General features: G+C 46.6%; 2 protein-coding genes across 19 annotated transcripts in view; one reads left to right on the top strand and one right to left on the bottom strand.

The window, feature by feature from the left end:
- Positions 1-10,592, top strand: part of LOC110502141 (serine/threonine-protein phosphatase 6 regulatory ankyrin repeat subunit B) — a 64,138-nt gene extending 53,546 nt beyond the window's left edge. For 3 of the 5 annotated variants that reach the window (XM_036959259.1, XM_036959258.1, XM_036959262.1), the window contains 9 exons: positions 578-665; positions 936-1,053; positions 1,283-1,502; positions 5,257-5,344; positions 5,786-5,869; positions 6,028-6,256; positions 6,457-6,539; positions 6,698-6,789; positions 8,568-10,592. In XM_036959259.1, the coding sequence (XP_036815154.1) occupies positions 578-665; positions 936-1,053; positions 1,283-1,502; positions 5,257-5,344; positions 5,786-5,869; positions 6,028-6,256; positions 6,457-6,539; positions 6,698-6,789; positions 8,568-8,824 (1,259 nt within the window). In that variant the 3' untranslated portion in view covers positions 8,825-10,592. The remainder of the gene's footprint in view (positions 1-577; positions 666-935; positions 1,054-1,282; positions 1,503-5,256; positions 5,345-5,785; positions 5,870-6,027; positions 6,257-6,456; positions 6,540-6,697; positions 6,790-8,567) is intronic. The other 2 variants (XR_005038831.1, XM_036959261.1) reach the window with 2 other exon arrangements.
- Positions 10,593-10,871: 279 nt separating this feature from the next.
- LOC110501832 (1-phosphatidylinositol 3-phosphate 5-kinase) overlaps positions 10,872-13,535 on the bottom strand; it is a 41,377-nt gene continuing 38,713 nt past the window's right edge. For 13 of the 14 annotated variants that reach the window (XM_036959244.1, XM_036959246.1, XM_036959248.1 and 10 more), the window contains 4 exons: positions 12,919-13,116; positions 12,094-12,286; positions 11,821-11,895; positions 10,872-11,625 (listed from right to left, as the gene is read on the bottom strand). In XM_036959244.1, coding sequence (XP_036815139.1) covers positions 11,510-11,625; positions 11,821-11,895; positions 12,094-12,286; positions 12,919-13,116 — 582 coding nt within the window. In that variant the 3' untranslated portion in view covers positions 10,872-11,509. The remainder of the gene's footprint in view (positions 11,626-11,820; positions 11,896-12,093; positions 12,287-12,918; positions 13,117-13,535) is intronic. The other variant, XM_036959245.1, reaches the window with a different exon arrangement.

The raw sequence follows: 13,535 nt of genomic DNA, 5'->3' as shown, positions 1-13,535 counted from the left end.
TGCATGCATTATTTGGTGTTTTACGTTGTACACAGAGGATATTTTTTCAGAATTCTGCATACAGAGTCTCAATTTGGCGTTTGTCCCTTTTTGTGAATTCTCTCTCTCTCGTCTGTCTCTGTCTTTCTGTCTGTTTCTCTCTCTGTCTTTCTGTCTGTTTCTCTCTCTGTCTCTATCTTTCTGTCTCTCTGTCTCTGTCTGTCTGTCTGTTTCGATGTCTCTCTCTGTCTCTATCTTTCTGTCTCTGTGTCTGTCTCTGTCTTTCTGTCTGTTTCTCTCTCTGTCTCTATCTTTCTGTCTCTGTCTCTCTGTCTGTCTCTGTCTTTCTGTCTGTTTCTCTCTCTGTCTTTCTGTCTGTTTCTCTCTCTGTCTCTATCTTTCTGTCTTTCTGTTTCTCTGTCTCTGTCTCTGTCTGTCTATCTGTTTCTCTCTCTCTGTGTCTGTCTCTGTCTTTCTGTCTGTTTCTCTCTGTCTCTATCTTTCTGTCTCTGTCTCTCTGTCTCTGTCTGTCTGTCTGTTTCTCTGTCTCTGTCTGTCTGTTTCTCTTGTTCTAATCTCTCTCCTTCCCTGTCCTCAGTGATGAATGGTCATACGTCGTGTGTACGCCTCCTTCTGGACGACCAGGATAGTGCAGACCTGGTGGACACTATAGACTCTCAGGGACAGTGAGTTTACTAATCTGTAGGGACTGGATGGGTTTAAATAAAATGGTCATGTCTTGCGCTCACCTTTCCCTCTGATAGGCAAGGTAGAAATGTGGCCCTATTGCTTATACCTATCCAGTCTTTTCAGATGACATTGGATGGATGTAAGCAACATGGCAAACATTCTACCTAGCCTTGTAATACTCGTAGGTGGGGCTAGGGGTTGGGAATGGGGATGTGTCTACCGATCCATTTGTCCTGCTGTGACTGTCCCCTCTCTGTCCCTGTCAGGACTCCTCTGATGCTTGCGGTGGCAGGGGGACATGTGGATGCTGTGTCTCTGCTGCTGGAGAGAGAGGCTGCTGTAGATACAGCAGACAACCATGGCCTGACCGCCCTGCACCTCGGGGTGGGTGTGTGTATTCACTGTACATGTATGTATGTGCGTGCGTGTGCGCGCGTGTGTTTGTATGGCTGTAAATGTCTGTGACTTCACATGACTGTGATTGTACTGAATTCTGAGGAGCTTGTAAGAACGGGATCTCTTTGTCCAGTCTAAAAGTTTAAAGGTGAACTCTGTCTCTCTCTTTGTTTCCTTCCGTCTCTCTCTCACTCTTCTCTCCCTCCCACTCTCCCAGTTGCTGTGTGGTCAGGAGGAGTGTGTTCAGTGTCTGTTGGAGCAGGAGGCCTCTGTGTTGCTGGGGGACTCCAGGGGCCGAACAGCCCTCCATCTGGCTGCAGCGAAGGGCCACGCATCCTGGCTCGCTGAGCTGCTGAGTATGGCCTGTTCTGAACTGCCCACGCCCCCCCTCCGAGACCACCAGGGGTACACCCCCCTGCACTGGGCCTGCTACTATGGTCAGTTACTAAACCACCCCCCTGCACTGGGCCTACTAATATGGTCAGTTACTAAACCAACCTACTGCACTGGGACTGCTACTATGGTCAGTTACTAAACCAACTTACTGCACTGGGCCTGCTACTATGGTCAGTTACTAAACCAACCTACTGCACTGGGACTGCTACTATGGTCAGTTACTAAACCAACTTACTGCACTGGGCCTGCTACTATGGTCAGTTACTAAACCAACCTACTACACTGGGCCTGCTACTATGGTCAGTTACTAAACCAACTTACTGCACTGGGCCTGCTACTATGGTCAGTTACTAAACCAACTTACTACACTGGGCCTGCTACTATGGTCAGTTACTAAACCACCCTACTGCACTGGGACTGCTACTATGGTCAGTTACTAAACCAACCTACTACACTGGGCCTGCTACTATGGTCAGTTACTAAACCAACTTACTGCACTGGGACTGCTACTATGGTCAGTTACTAAACCAACTTACTGCACTGGGCCTGCTACTATGGTCAGTTACTAAACCAACCTACTACACTGGGCCTGCTACTATGGTCAGTTACTAAACCACCCTACTGCACTGGGCATGTTACTATGGTCAGTTACTAAACCAACCTACTACACTGGGCCTGCTACTATGGTCAGTTACTAAACCACCCTACTGCACTGGGCATGTTACTATGGTCAGTTACTAAACCAACTTACTGCACTGGGCCTGCTACTATGGTCAGTTACTAAACCAACTTACTGCACTGGGCCTGCTACTATGGTCAGTTACTAAACCGACTTACTGCACTGGGCCTGCTACTATGGTCAGTTACTAAAACAACCTACTGCACTGGGCCTGCTACTATGGTCAGTTACTAAACCAACTTACTGCACTGGGCCTGCTACTATGGTCAGTTACTAAACCAACTTACTGCACTGGGACTGCTACTATGGTCAGTTACTAAACCAACTTACTGCACTGGGCCTGCTACTATGGTCAGTTACTAAACCAACCTACTACACTGGGCCTGCTACTATGGTCAGTTACTAAACCACCCTACTGCACTGGGCATGTTACTATGGTCAGTTACTAAACCAACCTACTACACTGGGCCTGCTACTATGGTCAGTTACTAAACCACCCTACTGCACTGGGCATGTTACTATGGTCAGTTACTAAACCAACTTACTGCACTGGGCCTGCTACTATGGTCAGTTACTAAACCAACTTACTGCACTGGGCCTGCTACTATGGTCAGTTACTAAACCGACTTACTGCACTGGGCCTGCTACTATGGTCAGTTACTAAAACAACCTACTGCACTGGGCCTGCTACTATGGTCAGTTACTAAACCAACTTACTGCACTGGGCCTGCTACTATGGTCAGTTACTAAACCAACCCACTACACTGGGCCTGCTACTATGGTCAGTTACTAAACCAACCTACTGCACTGGGCCTGCTACTATGGTCAGTTACTAAACCACCCTACTGCACTGGGCCTGCTACTATGGTCAGTTACTAAACCAACTTACTGCACTGGGCCTGCTACTATGGTCAGTTACTAAAACAACCTACTGCACTGGGCCTGCTACTATGGTCAGTTACTAAACCAACCTACTACACTGGGCCTGCTACTATGGTCAGTTACTAAACCAACCTACTACACTGGGCCTGCTACTATGGTCAGTTACTAAACCGACTTACTGCACTGGGCCTGCTACTATGGTCAGTTACTAAACCAACCTACTGCACTGGGCCTGCTACTATGGTCAGTTACTAAACCACCCTACTGCACTGGGCCTGCTACTATGGTCAGTTACTAAAACAACTTACTGCACTGGGCCTGCTACTATGGTCAGTTACTAAACCACCCTACTGCACTGGGCCTGCTACTATGGTCAGTTACTAAAACAACTTACTGCACTGGGCCTGCTACTATGGTCAGTTACTAAACCACCCTAGTACACTGGGCCTGCTACTATGGTCAGTTACTAAACCAACCTACTGCACTGGGCCTGCTACTGTGGTCAGTTACTAAACCAACCTACTACACTGGGCCTGCTACTATGGTCAGTTACTAAACCAACCTACTGCACTGGGCCTGCTACTATGGTCAGTTACTAAACCACCCTACTGCACTGGGCCTGCTACTATGGTCAGTTACTAAAACAACTTACTGCACTGGGCCTGCTACTATGGTCAGTTACTAAACCACCCTAGTACACTGGGCCTGCTACTATGGTCAGTTACTAAACCAACCTACTGCACTGGGCCTGCTACTGTGGTCAGTTACTAAACCAACCTACTACACTGGGCCTGCTACTATGGTCAGTTACTAAACCAACCTACTGCACTGGGCCTGCTACTATGGTCAGTTACTAAACCAACCTACTGCACTGGGCCTGCTACTATGGTCAGTTACTAAACCACCCTACTGCACTGGGCCTGCTACTATGGTCAGTTACTAAAACAACTTACTGCACTGGGCCTGCTACTATGGTCAGTTACTAAACCACCCTACTGCACTGGACCTGCTACTTTGGTCAGTTACTAAACCACCCTAGTACACTGGGCCTGCTTCTATGTTCACTTACTAAACGACCCTACTGCACTGGGCCTGCTACTATGGTCAGTTACTAAACCAACCTACTGCACTGGGCCTGCTACTATGGTCAGTTACTAAACCACCCTACTGCACTGGGCCTGCTACTATGGTCAGTTACTAAAACAACTTACCTCACTGGGCCTGCTTCTATGGTCACTTACTAAACGACCCTACTGCACTGGGCCTGCTACTATGGTCAGTTACTAAACCAACCTACTGCACTGGGCCTGCTACTGTGGTCAGTTACTAAACCAACCTACTACACTGGGCCTGCTACTATGGTCAGTTACTAAACCAACTTACTGCACTGGGCCTGCTACTATGGTCAGTTACTAAACCAACTTACTGCACTGGGCCTGCTACTATGGTCAGTTACTAAACCACCCTACTGCACTGGACCTGCTACTTTGGTCAGTTACTAAACCACCCTAGTACACTGGGCCTGCTACTTTGGTCAGTTACTAAACCACCCTAGTACACTGGGCCTGCTACTATGGTCAGTTACTAAACCAACCTACTGCACTGGGCCTGCTACTGTGGTCAGTTACTAAACCAACTTACTGCACTGGGCCTGCTACTACGGTCAGTTACTAAACCAACTTACTGCACTGGGCCTGCTACTATGGTCAGTTACTAAACCAACTTACTGCACTGGGCCTGCTACTACGGTCAGTTACTAAACCAACCTACTGCACTGGGCCTGCTACTGTGGTCAGTTACTAAACCAACTTACTGCACTGGGCCTGCTACTACGGTCAGTTACTAAACCAACCTACTGCACTGGGCCTGCTACTATGGTCAGTTACTAAACCAACTTACTGCACTGGGCCTGCTACTATGGTCAGTTACTAAACCGACTTACTGCACTGGGCCTGCTACTATGGTCAGTTACTAAACCAACCTACTGCAGTCCTGCCTCTAACCATGGCTTTGTAGTCCGAATCTCATTCAATGTTCCTGAGGGATTTTGCCTCAATGCATACCTTTTATGTGGAATGTATTTCATGTGGAATATATTTTATGTGGAATGTATTTCATGTGGAATATCTTTTATGTGGAATGTATTTCATGTGGAATATCTTTTATGTGGAATGTATTTCATGTGGAATAACTTTTACGTGTGCATCTTCTACTGATCTTGTTTGTGTGTCCAGGTCACGAGGGCTGTGTGGAGGTACTGCTGGAGCAGAAAGGTTGTCCCTGTATCGATGGGAACCCCTTCACTCCTCTGCACTGTGCTGTGTAAGTCTATACATTTGTCCTTATTGATCAAATATATAATGCACAGTGTTGCCCATAGACCTCAGTGTTGACTAAAGACCTGTGTTGACAATAGACCTCAGTGTTGACTAAAGACCTGTGTTGACTATAGACCTCAGTGTTGCCCATAGACCTCAGTGTTGACTAAAGACCTGTGTTGACAATAGACCTCAGTGTTGCCCATAGACCTCAGTGTTGACTAAAGACCTGTGTTGACAATAGACCTCAGTGTTGTCTATTAGACCTCAGTGTTGACTATTAGAGCTGAATGTTGACTTTTAGACCTCAGTGTTGATTATTAGACCTCAGTGTTGACTATTAGACCCCTGTGTTGACTGTAGACCTGTGTTGACTATTAGACCTCAGTGTTGACTGTGTTTTACCTTATGGATCTTAGTGTTTACATTCTGTTTTGGTTCTCAGGGTGAATGATCATGAACCCTGTGCCTCACTACTGCTGGAAGCCATGGGATCAGACATGGCCAGCTGTAAGGACGCTAAGGATCGGTAGGTCATCAGACATATATGTATATATATATATACATACATGTATATCACACAGCCTGTCCTCAATTTCTCAATCACTAATTTCCATGTTTTTTTTGTTCTCTATTCTTCCTTCTGTTCATTTTCCTCTCCTCACACATCCCCCCTCCATCTCTCAGGACTCCACTCCATGCTGCAGCGTTCTCTGGTCATGTGGACTGTGTTCAGCTGCTTCTGGCCCATGATGCACCTGTGGATGCTGTGGACCAATCAGGGCGCAGTGCGCTGATGATGGCTGCAGAGAAGGGAAGAGTCGGGACTGTAGAGGTGCTGCTGACCAGTGCCAACGCCAGCCTGAGGTTGGTGGACCAGAATGGTAACACCGCGCTCCACCTGGCCTGCAGTAACGTGAGTGTCCACTAGGGGGATTGATCTCCCAATTTCGTTGACTTGACATTTGTACCATATTCAAACTGCATATTTACACATAGTGTATTATATATGAAAAGAATGTAACATTTATTTGGCTTCACTATCTTCCTCTCTTCTTCCCTTCCTCTCTTTCCTCTCTTCACTCTATTCCTCTCTTCCTTCTCTTCCTCTCTCAGGGAAAGGAGGACTGTGTACTATTCATCCTGGAGAGGCTGAGGGACACTGTTCTCATTGGTTCCACCAACGCAGCACTGCAGACGTAAGTGTTCGTCAGAGATAGGCCATGGTTAATCTCAGAGCTGTGCGCTAGCTACATCAATTTACTTCTGGGGTGCGAGTGTCTAGATAAGTGTCTAGATTTAGCCCCTCCCAACTACAGAACCACCACAAACCTTCTGATTGGTCTGTCCCTGCCAGGCCCCTCCACCTAGCGGCCCATAGCGGTCTGAAGCAGGCTGTCCAGGAGCTGCTGTCCAGGGGGGCCAGTGTTCAGACGTTGGATGAGAACGGTAGGTCTACAGATCTGGGCCCGGTTCCCCAAAAGCATCTTAAGGTTAAGTTAATTTTAGAACCATAGGATCCTATGGCTCTACCGATGAACTTAACCTAAAGATACTTTTGGGAAAACCGCGACCTGGTCTGGGCATGAACCGGTACCAGTGTGTTAAAGGGATCTAACTGCATGTTGCTTTTATATCAGCTGTCTGTGGTGTTGGCATGTCTATGTAGCTAGTTACAGCTGTCTGTGGTTCTATGGTGTTGGCATGTCTATGTAGCTAGTTACAGCTGTCTGTGGTTCTGTGGTGTTGGCATGTCTATGTAGCTAGTTACAGCTGTCTGTGGTTCTGTGGTGTTGGCATGTCTATGTAGCTAGTTACAGCTGTCTGTGGTTCTGTGGTGTTGGCATGTCTATGTAGCTAGTTACAGCTGTCTGTGGTTCTGTGGTGTTGGCATGTCTATGTAGCTAGCTACAGCTGTCTGTGCTCTGGTAGGCTAGAGGTATCTATGCAGCTTCCTGGTTTGTAGGTATCTGTCCCAGCCCCACCTGTCCAGTAATGTCATTAAGGCCGGGACGTTTTCCTGACACTTGTCATCTGACTAGGAAAAACTCAAGGCCCTTGTCATTATGTTCAGCGATTTAGGTTTGTATTCCTCTGGGCTGGCTGGGTACTGTCTGGTGTCTGGGCTGGCTGGGTACTGTCTGGTGTCTGGGCTGGCTGGGTACTGTCTGGTATCTGGGCTGGCTGGGTACTATCTGGTGTCTGGGCTGGCTGTGTACTGTCTGGTGTCTGGGCTGGCTGGGTACTGTCTGGTGTCTGGGCTGGCTGGGTACTGTCTGGTGTCTGGGCTGGCTGGGTACTGTCTGGTGTCTGGGCTGGCTGGGTACTGTCTGGTGTCTGGGCTGGCTGGGTACTGTCTGGTGTCTGGGCTGGCTGGGTACTGTCTGGTATCTGGGCTGGCTGGGTACTGTCTGGTGTCTGGGCTGGCTGGGTATTGTCTGGTGTCTGGGCTGGCTGGGTACTGTCTGGTATCTGGGCTGGCTGGGTACTGTCTTGTATCTGGGCTGGCTGGGTACTGTCTGGTATCTGGGCTGGCTGTGTACTGTCTGATATCTGGTCTGGCTGTGTACTGTCTGGTGTCTGGGCTGGCTGGGTACTGTCTGGTGTCTGGGCTGGCTGGGTACTGTCTGGTGTCTGGGCTGGCTGGGTACTGTCTGGTGTCTGGGCTGGCTGGGTACTGTCTGGTGTCTGGGCTGGCTGTGTACTGTCTGATATCTGGTCTGGCTGTGTACTGTCTGGTGTCTGGGCTGGCTGGGTACTGTCTGGTGTCTGGGCTGGCTGGGTACTGTCTGGTGTCTGGGCTGGCTGGGTACTATCTGGTGTCTGGGCTGGCTGTGTACTGTCTGGTATCTGGCTAGGTACTGTCTGGTGTCTGGGCTGGCTGTGTACTGTCTGGTGTCTGGGCTGGCTGTGTACTGTCTGGTGTCTGGGCTGGCTGTGTACTGTCTGATATCTGGGCTAGCTGTGTACTGTCTGGTGTCTGGGATGGCTGTGTACTGTCTGGTGTCTGGGCTGGCTGTGTACTGTCTGGTGTCTGGGCTGGCTGTGTTCTAATTGAATGCTGCCTTCTCCTGTTGTCCTCCCATCTCTCTGTTTTTTTGCTTCACTTCCCCCTACTTCTTCCATGTTTTCTTCCCCCTATATATCTTTCTCCATCTTCCCAACTATCTCCCTTCCTATCTCTCTCTCCCACCCTACCTATCCCGCCCACTCTCTCTCTCCCCCAGGTTTGACCCCTGCTCTGGCTTGCGCTCCTAGCAGGGAGGTGGCTGACTGTCTGGCTCTCATTCTGGCTACCATGATACCTTTCTGCTCCCCTTGCAGCTCCGGTGCGCCCTCCCCAGGTTCCCTCCTGAGAGCCCTACCCAGGGAGGGGAAAAGCTCCCATGGCCCTCGCAGCCCCAAGGCCCCCTCGGACCCCTCTAGCGAGGGCAGTGCCAGTCAAGGCGCCAATGAAAACGACTCGGACTCAGAAACCTTTTGACCCCTATGACCTATGACCCTGACTCTTATTAGACTACCTGGATGCCTGAAGATCAGCACTCTCCCACCACCCGACCTCCCCTGATTCCTTGCTCGTGTCCCAGAGCAGAACCTCTCCGTGGGGCTTGTACAGGACTTTGTTCCCCCTAAAGGATGGAGGGATGGAGCTTGACCCCTAACCTAACTGTGATTCTGTCTGCTGGTGCTTCTTTTCCAGATCACGCTTGGTACTGCGTCTCAGCTTGGCGATCAATGACAGGCTGATACCTTTTTTGATTTTTCTTATGAAAAGAGACCCAATTGTAACCTTTTCTCTTTTGGTTGGTTGATGTACCAAATATTGACTTAACATAAGTATTTATGTTGATGTTTGTGTCTGGGTAGCCTAGGTATGCATTGAAAGGTACGCCCTGCTCTGTCTATCTGCCCAGTGATGTGAGTATAGCACAAACCAACTGAAGCACAATTCCAGAATTCACTTATAAGCTTATTATAGAGAAACAGGGTAGAATGCTTTCCTCTAGTTACAGTGTATGTATAGTCAGAGTATCGCCTTTATGCAAAGAAGTGGCATCATTTTCAACCTCTTGTGTTCCCACACCAATAGAAATATGACATTGGGCACTGAGTTGTTCCTGATCCTGTCACGTGGTCAGTTAGGAAACTGTCCCTCGTGTTACAGCGTTTCAGTAAATCACATGCCCAGATACAGTATGTCAGATCACGTACGGTACTGTACGGTATTTATTCACATTTATATTATGGTACAAAGGACAGCAGGACCTTGATCACTTTTCATTTCCTCTTACCCTCCCTCCATCCTCGTTTACCGTCTGTTGGCTACCTACCTGCAATGTGCCAGTCTCTTAAACGTGTCCAGTGCCTTGTTACACCTTTTATATACTTTTTTAAATTTAAATTCTCCCAAAAAAGTGTATCCCCTAACGCAGGGTTCTCCAACCCTGTTCCTGGAGAGCCACTGTCCTGTAGGTTTTCACTCCAACCCTGTTCCTTGAGAGCCACTGTCCTGTAGGTTTTCACTCCAACCCTGTTCCTGGAGAGCCACTGTCCTGTAAGTTTTCACTCCAAGCCTAATCAAGCACACCTTATTCTAATAATTAGCTGGCTGATAAACTGAATCAGGTTAGTTTCAATTGGGGTTAGAGTGAAAATCTACAGGAGGGTAGCTCTCCAGGAACAGGGTTGGAGTGAAAACCTACAGGAGGGTAGCTCTCCATGAACAGGGTTGGACAGCCCTGCTCTAATGAGTATCCTGTCACTTCTAACCCTAAAAAAAGAACTCAGTTATGGTCAGGCATGCCTGTGTGTATATATATATATATATGCCTGCTACAAGATGTCTGACGAAAGGAAGTTGGTTTCTGCTTTTGTACATACCGTGTCATTGTAATAACTCTCTACCCCAGAGCACACAAAGAAAGCACAATGCCTCCGTTTCTAAATGCTTGTCGTTGGAACTAAGAAACGGGGAGTTTCAATTCTGTCCCAAATGGCAAGCTATTCCCTACATAGTGCACTACATTTGACCAGAACCCTAGGGGCCCTGCTCAAAAGTAATGCACTATAGGGAATAGGGTGGCATTTGAAAGATGGTCTGTCCGTATTACGTCAGTCGTGACAATCGTATCACTGTGTTTGATTGATTTTCATACAAGTTCCTGATTCAGTATGAAATGCTGAAGGTTGTTTGTCAGCTTCCCTTTGTTTTATATGAATTGTACAATTCTATAAAAATCTGTTTTAATTTAGTTCTGTGTGTGATTTGCTTGCTTTCCTATTTGTTATCAAGTAAACTAAATATAGCTAATGTTTTTGGCCATCTGAAGCTTACCTGAGAGAATAGATCCTCTAGTTCTTGGAAACCTCAAATGCCTAGATTATATAAGTGGGTAAGGAGTCAACATACCGGTAAAATAATTTCCATTACATGTAGTGATGAACAATGACTTTTACCATCAAATCTATGTAGACTTACAAGACGGGAGGCCAACAAAAACATCTGACACTAAGGTTTAAAACCTTGTGAAATCCGTTAATAATCTTTAATTACATCATCTCTGTACATTTACATCAATTTGTTTGCTCAAACTAGGCCCAAGTAAGATTATTTGTGCTCTCTCGGTGATCTTGTGAAACAGTTGGAAAACTTGGCCCTTCAAAATAATCTCTTCCCTCGGGGAAATATGTCATTAGGGACAAGAGTTTTTCTTTCCAGGTCAGGAAAAACTGTCTTCAGTCATGCCATAGAACAGTCATGAATAGTCACTGGTCTAGTTTATGATAAAACAGTTTACCTAGATATAGGTCTACCTGTGCAAGATTCTATGATAATTATTATGGAATGATTGAGTCGTACAAACTGGACATTCTTTGCATTTCATCAACAACAAAAAAGGCATTAATCTTCTTCCTCTATTTTCCTTCATCCATCAATCCAGTGTGCTATTATGGTTCCCTATTGGGATAAGGCTTTTTCTGCATTGCGGTCTCCTCTCCACCTTGGTGACTGATGCCCATGTTGTGTTCTGTAGCTAGCAGCTCCCTGGTAGCCTGAGTCCCAGATCCATTTATGCTGTCTTGCCAAACATGCTGTAAAAATGACATAGGAATTGGCTAGACAACACAAACAGGTCTGGGACTCAGGCTAGCTCCCTGGTGTAACAGTTCAGCAGTTGACCCCCAGCCCTGTCCAGTGGTCAGGCACCATGAGGAAGTATTTGTCCATAGCCTCACAGAAACGGGCTCGGTACAGCTCTGGAGAGACCACCGTGGGCATCTTACCTGTGTGCGAGACACAAAACGTTTATAATACATTTTATTTGTATTGCGTTTTTCATTTACAGGAAGAAATCAAAAAGGTTTTTATACAATTAACTAATTACTAGAGATCAAAGCTAAACGTGAAAGGGCACAATCTTAAAATAGACTTCAAGGACGAATGTACCGGGAAGGAGGTGTTGGTGTCAGATGAATTACCTTGCCCTCCCAGGATCCCTGTGGATTTCACCACCATCTCCAGCTTCTTATCCCATGTGAACGTCCGTATGTAATCTGAAACAATGGGAGGAATGTTTGTTTTAGAAATATAGCAAAGTACAATGTCACTCAAATGCCCTTTTGAAGCAGCATGCATGGAGAAATTAAGAATGATTTTCTATAAAAAACACCAGTAAAACAGTTTATGTATAACAATGAACAACGTTATAGCCAATGAGAACACATTTGAAAAAGATCAAGCTTTTCCCTCACCTATGATTCCCACCACCAGCTGGTCTGTGGCGTCGTCTCGTCCAACCAGCAGAGAGTAGTCTATGATCAGGTGACTAGACAGGAAGTAGGCATCACTGTGGATAGCAGCCCTGAGGATGGCCTTGCAGTGGGCTCTGATGTACAGAGGGTTGTCATGGACCAGCTTCAGTAGATTCTCATCCAGCAGAACCACCTAATATAGAATGATGCCATTTAGCTCATGCTTTTATCCAAAGGTCTTATTGCAAAAGAGAACGTGTTCTCAATTAACAAATCATGTAGAAACACCTCAAAGATGATCAATGGAAACAGGATGCACCTGAGCTCAATTTCAAGTCTCATCGCAAAGGGTATCTGTTTACATTTTTTATTCATTTCCCCCCCAAAAAATTGCTTTGTCATTATGGGGTATTGTGATGTCATTATGGGGTATTGTGATGTCATTATGGGGTATTGCGATGTCATTATGGGGTATTGTGATGTCATTATGGGGTATTGCGATGTCATTATGGGGTATTGCGATGTCATTATGGGGTATTGCGATGTCATTATGGGGTATTGCGATGTCATTATGGGGTATTGTGTGTAGATTGATGAGGAAAACAATGAATTTAATACATTTTAGAATAAGGCTGTAACGTAACAAAATGTGGAAAAGGGGAAGGGGTCTGAATACTTTCTGAATGCACTGTATCCTGGTTAAAACAACACATACATAAAACAAAGCAACTTACATTACAGTGATTGCATACAAAATAAATGTATGTGGCCTTAGGTGGGAATCGAACCCATGGCCCAGCCCTGCTAGACTAGCGCCATGCTCACCTCACAGCTCTCCTTCCCAGACTCGGTCTTGACGTTGCGGTTCCTCAGAGAACCCTTGAGGTCGAACACCTGGGCCATCTTCCTGCCATAGAACAGGTTCTCCATGACCAGAAGGTCCAGCTTCTTCTCAGAGTTGTTCTGGGAGTTCTTGTAGCCGATCCGGTACACACCCAGGATCTTAGCCAGGGCAGTGGGCCGCTGTGGGACACACTGGGTTTAGGACAGGACTGTGTTGCAATAACCATCCATCCATCACCACGACAAGAACACAGCTCATTGACATTTTATCTGAGAGACACCATTGAGACCAGCTTTTCTTTTTCAAGGGAGCCCTGCATATACAATGTCATAGAACTAAGAAATCTAACAATATAAAACAAGTACAATATGTTTAATAAAATTGGATTTCCTCAAATTTAATTAATTTGCAAACCAACTCTATATATACATACACATTACATGACCAAAAGTATGTGGACACCTGCTCGTCGAACATCTCATTCCAAAATCATGGGCATTAATATGGAGTTGGTCCCCCTTTGCTGCCCCAACATCCTCCACTCTTCTGGGACAGGCTTTCCACTAGATGTTGGAACATTGCTGCGGGGACTTGCTTC

This window comes from Oncorhynchus mykiss, chromosome 22 (genome assembly GCF_013265735.2).
Source record: "Oncorhynchus mykiss isolate Arlee chromosome 22, USDA_OmykA_1.1, whole genome shotgun sequence".
NCBI lineage: Eukaryota > Metazoa > Chordata > Actinopteri > Salmoniformes > Salmonidae > Oncorhynchus > Oncorhynchus mykiss.
Note: the sequence above shows the minus strand (reverse complement) of the source record. Positions and strands in the feature narration are given on the sequence as shown.